The sequence below is a fragment of the Staurois parvus genome, unplaced genomic scaffold, assembly GCF_062004578.1.
Source record: "Staurois parvus isolate SC_StPar_1 unplaced genomic scaffold, SC_StPar_1.0 ptg000133l, whole genome shotgun sequence".
In the NCBI taxonomy this organism is placed as follows: Eukaryota; Metazoa; Chordata; class Amphibia; order Anura; family Ranidae; genus Staurois; species Staurois parvus.
Window position 1 is genome coordinate 14808744 of NW_028317929.1, and position 11958 is coordinate 14820701.

Consider the following 11958-nt stretch of genomic DNA (forward strand, 5'->3'; position numbering starts at 1 on the left):
TTCAGCCTTTCTGCGATGTATCCAAAACTGAAAAAAGGTTTTACTTACAGCTTCACAAGCTTTTCATAACCATACACAGCCTGTCTGTTTTTATTCAACAGGCAGGTGTTCTGCTTACGTGGTGCAGGTGGTGTCACTAGACAGGATTTGAGCCTCATATATGCAAACTTTAATCAGAAAAGGTAAAGCATGATCTGCTGTAGAAAATTGCTGGGCGTTTAGGGAGACTAGAGTCAAACAGGGCTCCTGAAGTTTCAAAATATGTCATATTGAAACAGGAGGTCCTAGGACACTCCGGTTATAGTTCACTTAACTCAGACATGTAGTGCACTGAAATGCTAACAACAGCAGCTTCTTTTTTTAAAACATTATGTAAAATCCTTACTTACTGAGTATAATGCAATTTATGTATTTTTTTTATTAGGAAAAAACATCAAATAATACTGCTGCTGTAGCCTTCATACCACCGATTGACAACAAATCTCGAAGGGCCAAGCTTTCATTTGAAGACCGGTAAGATATAAATTCAGTATTTAGGTTTATTTAGCACAAAAGCTGTATGTTCAGTATTGCCCATTTTTTTTTGTCAACATAGGTTTAAGTAAAATACACTGGAAAACACTGTAAACAGTGACATCTACAGTCTGTACTCTGTATATCAAGAGGAAATAAACACCCATGGTTTCTGTTTACAGTCATTTTCCACCTGATGCCATTATATCTGTAATTGCTACATTCTCAGTGCTTAATTAGATTTTAATATTACATATAATATTAAATATTTAAATCGGCAATTATGTTTTTGTTTTTCTAGAAACCATTCAGCTGATCATTACCTACAGGAGGCAAAGAAACTGAAGCACAATGCAGATGCTTTGGTAAGTTTCTTCAGAGACAACTTAGGTTCTTACAAAGTACATTCTCTCAGCTGTACTTGTTTACTTAAAGCAGAACCAAGCTGGAATGTTTAAATCAATTGCTGAGTTAGCTTTTTCTTGACAGAATAGACTGTTAGATTTTTCTTACCATAAATGCTTCCTCCCAGCCGCTTGTGCACAGCTGGATGTAGTCTTAATATGATTTTATGTCTTGACAATGTGCATATGTGTGGGAGTTATGTCTTCCTGGTCAATCAGTACAGTCAAAGACGAAGCACAAGAGAGAGTGTCCATTTTATCGCTGGTGAAAGCCGCTTTGCAAGGTTAATGTGGTAAAAGATAACAACTTTACATAAGTCTTGATGAAACAAATCCTCCCACATTAGCTGTACCTGTTTATCTGCAGCCCTCTGTCCTCCAGAGCCTTTCAGAGTACATAGATCCAATGGTATTTCTCAGCTTCCAGGAGGCAGAGGGCATGGATCTGATATCACACTTTGCACAGAGCAAAGAGCTGAGTGTAATCACCAGAGTTGACTGAATAGACATACCCTCCTCTACAAAGTCTCAATGGGAAAGATGTACAACTGAGCGTGTCCATCAAAAGCTATTTGCTAGAGGATGGGCCCTCACCATGGATTGCTTACTGTAGGTGAAAATTGTCACAATTGACGGATGCAGATTGTGCGTGAAGGAGAAAGTAACCAGGTTCACCACTCTAGTTGCTATGGGTTTTGCAAGTACATTTTATATAAGGATAAGGTTAATTCCTTTTTCCTTTCTGTGGTTTACAACCACGGTAAATGTGCCATAATGTGCAAATATGTTGAGCATACCTGCACATTATGGCAAGAGCTCCTGGAGGCCCCTAACTTTGTGTGCAGTTTAGTTTTCCTTTAAAAGAGTGAAAAGAAAATATAAAGTGAATTTGTGATATGTGCATGACCAAATATTAGTTATTTTATCCATTGAGAGATTCACTTTTCCTTTAGAGCTTACACTGTTACCTACAGGATGATTGGACACTGGTAAAAAAAAAAAAAAAAAAAACTGTAGGCTAGCCAAGGATAAACCCTCTTAATACCAGCATTCCATGTTTTTATGCTAGCATCCTAGGAAGATCTTTTCTTCACTCTGATGGAAAACATGTAACCTAATTTTTCTTATCTGATGCAGTATAGGCACCGTGTGAACAGACTTGCTGCATTGGGTGCTCTCAATTAACACTCCACTAATGGTTCTGGTGCTGCTTGCAGAGTGCCCACTGATGCAGCCGATGTATGCAGCTGAGAGTCATGTTGCCATCGGATCCTAGACTATTTCTAATTTTTGGAGTAGTTTCCATCTTCGTGAGGTCCTGGTGGGGTCTTTGCTTTCTCAAGATATTTTACTACAGTCGTACATGGCTGTGTGGCCCAAGTCACACAATTACTTGTGGACCCTGACCACAGAGGCCATAATCGCAGTCGTGTGCTTTCCCCTAAAGGTTCTACAAAGTGTCTACAACCCTGTTCTTGCTAGCAGGACCTGTCTTAGCTCCAACTTTGATATGCCAAACTGTGGATGATAGTGTCAAGATCCCTCCTAATGGCTTTTGAACAATTGTGCTTGATCCCTTGGTCCTTGAACATTTGGAGCATAGATTGTCCATTTTAGATTACAGTTGTGGCAGGTTGCTGCTGGTTCCCCTTCTCATCTCCCACATGGGTCTTCTTGTCTGTACAGTTGCATAGTTCAGTTTGTGTTGAATTGTAGAACACAGATCTAAAAAGTACCTGCACAGCATGGCCTTTGAACAACAATGCCTCTTTGAATCTACTCTGGATACCATTATCAAAGATACTACTACTGGCAGGGGAATTCTGCTTCCTCAGTCAAAGAGGCCTAAATCCTGCTACACAGCATGAGTTTTCTTCCGCTAGGCTGAACGAAAGAGAAAACTGAGGAGCTTGCAAGGAGGTTTCTGTACTAACTGCAATGTTAATACAGCGATCTCCCCACTGTGTTATTGTGTTCTGACAGGGGACCGCCCTTCCCTCCAGAACACACCAGTCAGCCATTAGCAGATGTTTTTCCAGCACACCCATTCTACGGAAGCCAGACAGGCTGTTCTGTTGAACTAGCCAATATTCGGCCCATGGATACCAGGCTTTAGGCACAGCCTAGGAAGGTTTATTCCTTTTTTGGAGGTTAAGAAAACACTTTTTTCTTGAAACCACTCCTGCAACCTCTAAGTACAAACCCTCTAAGCCTAACTGCCAGTCCACCTGCAAGGTCTAGACCACGAAGTTCACCAAACCCTCAGACAGAGATTCCTTGGCTTGCAGGTGCACCCCCACTTTCCACAGTAGGGGGATGTCTTTTTGCCCATGTGGACACTTTGGGTGGCTTGTATCTCAGATGCTTGGGTGTTGTAGGTGATTTCTGGGGGCTACAAGCTAGGATTTCACTCCAAACCCCCTCCTCTGTTTCCCACCTTTAGCCTCGCTGTGTCACTGCATAGATTAGCAAATCTTCGATCAAGCCCTGGCTCGGCTTCTGAATCAGGGTGTCATTACCTTAGTTTCTACGACAGAACAATTTCACAGCTGTGTACTTAAGCCTGTTTGCGGTTCCCAAAGGGAGCATCCACCACATCTTGAATCTCAAATCCCTGAATATCTACTTTTAAGCTGAGAATTCCACATGGAATTTCCCCAAAAAAGTGATAGAATTACTGTGGCAATAAACGAGAAAAAGAAAATGGGAGTTTTGTACTTGCCATACAATCCTTCTCTTGGAGTCCATTGCGTTACACAGGTCCCACCCATCTCTGTTTATAATTCCTCTCAGTACTGCTTTGCTCCAAACTGGGGCATGCATGTGTGGTAGGAGGGGTTGTTCTTGTCTGGTCTACAGCATCTTCTGCTTTGAGAAAGAAACCTGGGAGTGCAGTGGATTGCATATGGCAGATTGTAAGAAACATATAAATAAGTGTGTGTGTTTTTCCAAAAGTCTAAACTTTTTTCTTTCTTCCTCTTTCTAGTCGGATAGATTTGAAAAAGCGGTATACTACCTGGATGCAGTGGTCTCCTTTATTGAGTGTGGGAATGCACTAGAGAAAAGTGTTCAAGAAGCAAAATCCCCGTTTCCTATGTATTCAGAAACAGTGGAACTCATTAAGTATGTATAATGATGTGTGTACTGTGAACAATATGTTTTGAGACTGCTTTATAGGTGACAAACATGTTTTGGTTTATTTTTTTTGTTTTTTTGTTTTTTTTTTTACTCTTTCATCTTATAATAGCTCATTATCTATTCCAGCCATGTTTACAGTTATCGTGTGTGTTTTTTGTTTGTTAAATTCTTGTACAGGTAGCCTGATTTTAATTGTTACTGTTGTTTTACGCGTAGAAAATGTTATTGATATATTAAATATAAATTTAGACAAGAACTCACAAATGAGTAGAAATCCTTATAAATCGCAAATATTAACTTTTTAGGTATACTATGAAGCTGAAGAGTTATTCTGCTCCAGATGCTACTGCAGCTGATAAAAGGCTTGGTGTTCTTTGGTAAGTGCAATGTTTGAGAACTGTCATAGTGAAATCCAGAAAATCCGTAATTTTAGCTAGTGCATTTTTAAGCGCTCTACTTTGAAAAGTGTATTTTCTATCTGCTTTAATTGATGTTCAGACAGTATTAATTTTAGGACTACATTGAGAAAAACTGAGAAAACTTATGTAGAAAGACATAATCAGAACAGTGCTAGATTTCCAAACTGAATACTGTATATTGCATCCAAAGTTTTATAACCTTATAATTTACAATCCAACATTTAGTCAGCCATTTAGCACCATGACATTCCTCGCTTTGGCCATGTGAAAACTACAGTTTCAGTATTACAGTCAAAATCTTTAATATCTGTAGTTAAACTGCAGAGCTGTATTTATTTTTAATTGGGTAGATTAAAAAAAACATATTTGGAGTCACCACTTGCAGCCAAGCAAATTTCTACAGTTTTTTCCTCTGCAGGGATTTTGATAAAATAGAAAACTGCTTGATTGCGGGAAAGGTAATCCCTTCTTCTCCCAATAGAGATAGCTTTAGCTAATGCGTTACCTGAAGCTGATGATAAGCATGCAAGTAGAGCTAAGTATCCTTTTTGGAAATCCTAGTATATTTGCAGACTGAGTATCATGGGTGCACCCATTGTTCTGACTGGATCATTAGAAACCAGGTTTCCGACAAGCCTCTTATATCTGAGTGGCAGCTCAGATTTGTGCTTGTCTTTTCATGTTTTCGACCGCTACCTTGTGTCTGAGGATCTGGGGAAACTTGGGTTTATTGTGATATTTGGCTAGTGTGCTGGTCGATTTCCGAAGAAGGACGACAGATGGCGATGCCTCCATAGTCCCTGTACTACATCAGTACCCACCGTCCATGGCTCCAAGGACTACTTTTTTGTCTTTCAAATTACACAAATATACGAAAATTGTTAAGCGATTTAAAACATTAAAGAATCAACAAAAGGGTTGTTTTTATCTCTTTTTGCACTTGCCATACACCTAAAAGTAAAAATAACTTCTCAGTGTGTTAACATTTTAAAAACATTGAGGCTGATTTACTAAAGGAATTGAGAATCTTCACACAATAATATGCATGAATATTTACTTCAATTATCTAACCATTTAAAAAGAAATCTACTGTTTACTTATTTATTCTGCAGGGGATTGGATAATTGAAGTGAATATTACCTGTTTTTAACTGAAGATTTTTAACTCCTTCAATAAGTCAGCCCAGTTTTTCTATACTTTATATTATATATTAATACAAATTTGAGGCGATAAAAATAAGACACTAAACTGAGAGATACTGTGTATATATAGTCAGTTGACATATTAATGCCTGGCCCATTTTAGTGTCTACATACTTATTCTCTTTCTGTTATACATAGCCTATAACAGTGGAAACAGAGTTAATATGACATATAGAATGTATCTAAACCCAACAACAAATATATAATTTAACATCTTACTAGTCGTTAGGTGTGGTTGCTGCATACTGTTACCCCTGATAACTATTTCCTGTTCTGACCTGGTACAAAGAACACGGGTTGTTTTGTTGAGTCAGAACCTGAACATAATTGAACAACTCTGTGACTAGTAAATGAAAGAAATAATCTTCTGGTTTTGTTAATATCTGTAACATTGTTTACACTTTTTGTTTTGTGCCCCTACAGTCTCAGGTGTCAGTCTCTTCTGTACTTGAGGTTGTTTAAACTGAAGAAGGAGAGTGCATTGAAGTATTCCAAAACATTAACTGAGCACCTAAAAGTAAGTGAATTTTAGTAGAATATAAATGCTGCCTTCTCTGTTGCTTAGAAAATATTATGTCTGATGAGTACCTTTAATAAGGCATCAGGGTTTGACATTACTTGTCTGAACCATTAAATGTAACACACAATCTATGCTTCACTTTGCTATGTGTGACATTTAAAACGATGTACACATCCTTTTTTTTTCCCTCTTTGAATGAAGCTAACCAATGCTCCAGTTGCAAACTTACCTTGATCCCACACAGCGGTTTTAGTGGCATATCCTCCATGTGTACAGGGCACACAGGCCCCAAGGGGAATGCAGACCACTGTGCTCCCACTCATTGCACATACATTGTGGTTTCAGTTTTCCACCTTCTCTTTTTACCGTTTCACCTCTCCCCATCAGTTGTATATGTGCTGTCAGCATCTCTCATGACGCTCCTCTCTAAGAGTCGGGCCACATATATGCGGATTGGATGTGGTTTGAACCGCTTCCAATGCAAAATAACATTGCTTCCTATGGTTCATCTTCACATATGTCTGGTGCACTGGCAGTGCGGATTCAGTGCAGTTTGAAAAAGAGTCATGTATAATTCCTGAGCGGTGTCTTCAGGTTCAGGTACAGGATAAAATCCTGAGCTAATCCTGTCCTGAACCTGAAGTAAAGCTTGCATGATCTACTGAACAAATACTGTATCAATTAGCTGTGAAATCTGAGCTTCAGTCTGCACTACACATGTGTGAATCCGCTCATTCACAAAAGTATCTTTCTCGAGCCAAGATCTCTTCACCAAGGGAGTGAGCACTGATGTCATTAGCTGGGGACGCCCTTTTCTTCTATTCAGTGTCAAAGTAGCATCTCCCTGCTGCTGCTCTTGCTTTGCATTAACAAAAAAAAAAAACACTTGGGATTTTTATCTGTGGTATATTCCTACTTGCTACAGTGACAAAACCTGCCATCTGACCCTCACCAACTACCAGCTGTCTACGTTTTTGTGAGTACTTGTGAGGCTTAGCGTTTGTACCCTGAGCTTAGTTGCATCACCACCACACGGTTGCAACATGTCTGCAACCAGACACAGAGGGGATGATCCTGCTACAGAGGGTGACCACCCCATCTCACGCTCTTCTAATGATTCTGGGCACATTTGTTATATGGCTTCTGAAGGTATTCATGTCGGCTATCTGGAATCATGTTGCCCTATGATTATAGTCCTTTAACTCTTCCATAGAGTAAACAAGACTTTGCAGGTAAATTCACCCAGTTTCTCACTTGTGCCAGCCAAAGAGGATTTAAGCATGCTCCTGTGCCTTCCAGTTGATTTCTGATCTGTTAGTCTATATTAAACCAGAGCACTAGCAATTCAAAGGTCCATATAAGATCAGAGATCTCCTTATGCTTTCACCAGATTCATCCGATAACCAAGCAATGTATACAAATAAATCCTTCTCTCCACCTCTTCTCTTCCATCTACTCTTCTACTTGTGCTCCCAAAATAAAAAAACAAATATAGTGTAGTATTTTCTCGACTGATTAAATATATACAATACATCTAAAATTCTCAAATGATATAGTGTGCTTCATAATTACTGTGCAATCCTCCAAAATTACTGTGTAATCGTCACCAATCACTGTTTTCAATATTTGCTCTTACCATCGAAAAAAGAATTCCATGCGTAATATCTATATGTGTATCTTCTCCACCAATCCTTCTCAGAATCTTCACAGTGTATCAAGTGCACCATTCACCTTGGAAAATCACATCACCACTAGTGCTCCTCAACTCCTCTCTAGGTCATGCACCTTACCCTCTATATACGGAATATCTGCCTCCCTATATCTCCGTTGGATTTACAATGTCACCTCTTCTCTATATTCAGTGAATCTCCTCCCTTTTACAGCCCTCCGGAATGAAGCCTTCCATTTCCACATATTGACCAGGTTTGAGGCCAAAAGTGGAGTATGAGCACTGGTGGAAGCTGCAAAAGCAGAGAAAATAGGTTCCGTAGGCAGTGACTTTTTTTTCTTGTATAACTACAGCCTCAAACCTGGTCCATGTGTGGAGGTGGAGGGCTTCATTGGTCTGCCAGGGGGGCGGTTATATTCTCAGCCACAGGGTCATTAAGAATATACATTGATTTCTGATCTGCCCGCGACCTTAGAGGTGGCTGTGTCCATCTCTGATTGGGGTGCCCTCAGTCTGTCCCTGATAAGATTGTTTTGGAGGAATTGATTTTCTGCAGTTACATTTCAGCTCTTATTGATGCATTACATACTGCTTTGCATTGCTTTCCCCATCATATCCTGTCATTGGAGAACATTTGTCTCCTGAGCTACATTCTGAAGTCCCAGCAGAGGTGGTTAGTCCCACATTGCACAATCATTTCTGGGTCAGGTCTCTTGATGATTTTTCCATCAAGGCAGAACAGGAGTTTTAGTTGTGACAACAGGTAGTTTAGATTCTGACTTGGACTAAACTTTGTGTTCTAGTCCGGCCCATTCTGTTTCCTTCAAATGCAATCATCTGGAGGCCAATTTTTCCCAATCGGGAAAGCAATCCACTCATCAAGCTGTGTTCCAGATCGTGTGCTGCAGGTCAACATTGGATCAGGACCATCTGCATGATAAACAAGCTAGTTTCCTGGCACCGGAATTCTCTGACACTAGTACGGACTCGATAAAAGGGTCTTTCTGGCAATCTTCCTTGTTTGTGTCTACCTAGGTGAATGTTCTTCAGTATTCTGATAAGGCTACTTGCAGTTGCTCAGCAGATTCAGCTATGTCTGGGGAATCAGGAGCATCTGTAGTCCTTTGACTCTGTGAGGCTCCAGGATAGGAAGATATTTGCATGTAAGTTCTCCTTTAGGCCCTACCCCATGGCTGCCACCATAAATAATAATAGATAAATGGTCCTCAGCTCTATCAAAACTGTATTCCTCCTCACAAATTTTGTGAATGGATCTACCTTATATTATGTATGTAAAGGGCTTTCATATATGTACCTTACTCTGTTAGCCATGTTCACCCCGTGGGATTAAATCTTGGTTATTTAAGGGATTTTAGGGACCACTGCTGATCTCTTTGAAGATACTTCTTATCAAGTCCGCTTTATGGTTCTTCCTGGGTAGACTTTGCCTTAACACGATAGATGTCTGTCCCCTGGCAGGGTTTGAAGACATATACCCACATTCTCTCTTCGATCTATGGGATCAGGTATGTTGAACCTTATGCTTAGAGTCTTCCCTAATCTAGGACTGCTCTGGCATCCCCTTACCAGGACATCTTTCCCAGCTTCCTCTGTCTGATCTTAATTCTTGGAGTGGAAATCCTTCTTACTGACCATAATTCAGCAATTCCCTGTTGGGAAATTGTTTTCAGTCCACCCTTCTGGTGGATCAGGTAGAGAAAATTCCACATTATGGTCTATGATTCATTATTTCCCTTCCATATTCTATTTCTTATCAATAGTTGCAAGCACTCTCTTGGTCTGGCATCAGGCTTGGTTCCCTCCTAACTTTTGGTCTTGCCCTTTCCTACCATTGGGGGAAAGCCTTATCTGGTGCCAGTTTCAGCTGTAGGACATTCAGACAGTCCTTAAGCGGCATGAATTCCCAGTTCTCTTGTTAACTTTGCTATCTGTTGTTTTTGGTTATCCACCCCTCAGTTCACTTCCTGTGTCCCTCAGTGGATGAGAGAAACAATGGGATTCAAAGGGCTGACCATAAAATAAAGTTTTCTCTGAGTCCATTGATTGACACAAATCCCAATCTTTTGGTGTGCCTCAGTCTGTAGAAAGCATGCTGGTAGTAGGAGGAGGTATCCTGGACTGCTGTTCCGTTTTCTTGTTTATGTCCATTCCTCCTGTAGGTGCAGGCAGTATAATTCAAAAGTATATGACTTCCTGTGTCCCTCAGTGGATTTTTTTTTGTTTTTTACTTGCCGTAAAATCCATTTTTTTTTATAGAAACAAAAATTTTGTGAGGAGTGATTAATTGGCTACTCAATCTGTCCCTTGCCTAACTTGCTGTACTACAATATGTATTGTGCATGTTTTATAAATTCCTCAAATGTCCGTGAACTCATATAGTTAATACTCTTGCTATCCTTTTATCTTCTGTTTATAGAATTCTTACAGTAATTCACAAGCCCCATCACCTGGTATGGGAAGGTGAGTTTGAATCTTTAGACAATCATCTTTTATCTGTCAAAAAAAAATAGTAATCCCAACCTCACTTTAGTACAAAATTGGTAAAATAGAAGTGTGCATGAGCAGCACAGAACACTTTTCTGAGTGAAGTTTTTTTTTTTTTTTTTTTTTACTATTGAGGTTATTTTTTTGTAATATGTGCAACAAACTGATGCCTAATGCTTGGCCACACACCCAAGGATTTATCTTGGTCAGCCCACAGAGATATCTATTGGATTCCTCCATCTGTGCTACTGTATGTAACAGCAAGTGGGACCCGTGGCTGCTGAACACCCAAACCGTGACTGCACCTTATAGAATTGTACTTACTGTGTGGCCGATGATTGAAAAATCTGAATATTTGAGCTGGTAGCCACTGCCAGTGACAACCACAGCTCATGTTTTTTGACTGAATCAGCAGGAGTTGAGCGAAAACCGAGCCGTTGTTGTCCAGTTTAGAGGGATTATATTAGTTGCTATGATTCCTGTTGCTTTTTATAGCACAGGTTAGATGCAATCTGACAGAATTTTATAATATTTATTTATTTCCCTTTTTATTAGGGCTATACTGATACCATATTGGTATCCATACTGGTATCCATATTGATGCCAATACTAAGCATTTGCACGAGTACCAGTACTCGTGCAAATCCTCCGATACCTGAAACTGATACTTTTGCAGAATGATTTGAGTTCATAGTAAATGAATGGCCTCAATCGCACGGCAAAGAATTGCATGTAATTTGAACTGAAATCGCATAACTTCAACTGAAGTAGTGGTGCAGTTCCTGTCTAAATCACATGCAGATTCCCTACTGGTGCTGTGCAATTTTCAGCTCGACTTGAGCCATTAATTTTGTAGGGCTCAAATTACACTGCAAATAGCACTGCACCCACAGGGAAAACCACATGTGATCCAGACAGGAATCGCACCGCATTCCCGTTCAAATCGCATGCAAGTTTTTCCAGTGTGGTTTGAGCCTATTCATTTTGTATGGGCTCAAAGCGCACCACGAAGGTATCGGCGAGGTATTGAGCACAAGTATCGGTACTCGCCAATAAAAGCTAGTATTGGTGCAACCCTACCTTTTATGATTGCTTCATGTTTGTCTTATGTTTGTGCATGATAATTTAACATTTGGATATCTTTTTGTAATTTTTTTTGTGCAGCAAGTCTGTCAGTATGCCTTCACCAGTGTCCCCAAAGCTGTCTCCTGGCAACTCCAACAGCTATACCTCCAATGTGTCCAGTTCCTCAGGTGGTACGTCATCTGTAACTATTCCACAAAGGATACATCAGATGGCAGCAAGCTACGTTCAAGTCACATCCAACTTCCTTTATGCCACCGAGATTTGGGACCAGGCTGAACAGCTCTGTAAAGAGCAAAGTGGTAGGTATTATTCTAAAACATTCTTTTGTAAGCACATATCACATTAATCAAGGAAACTCATTCTTTTTCCCTAATTTCCATATTTTGTTAAAATCCACATTTGCTTAATCCTAAATAATCTCCTTGCCATGTGTCTATATGGTGAATAACAAGCTATGCTGCGTTTTGACTTGCTAAAAATGATCATTTCTTAACACGAGTTC

General features: G+C 39.8%; 1 protein-coding gene across 2 annotated transcripts in view; it reads left to right on the forward strand.

Moving 5' to 3' along the window:
* Positions 1-11958, forward strand: part of AFF4 (ALF transcription elongation factor 4) — a 145676-nt gene that overhangs the window by 119379 nt on the left and 14339 nt on the right. For both annotated transcript variants that reach the window (XM_089673041.1, XM_089673042.1), the window contains 7 exons: positions 425-513; positions 815-878; positions 3904-4040; positions 4361-4432; positions 6100-6193; positions 10303-10346; positions 11535-11755. In XM_089673041.1, coding sequence (XP_089529167.1) covers positions 425-513; positions 815-878; positions 3904-4040; positions 4361-4432; positions 6100-6193; positions 10303-10346; positions 11535-11755 — 721 coding nt within the window. The remainder of the gene's footprint in view (positions 1-424; positions 514-814; positions 879-3903; positions 4041-4360; positions 4433-6099; positions 6194-10302; positions 10347-11534; positions 11756-11958) is intronic.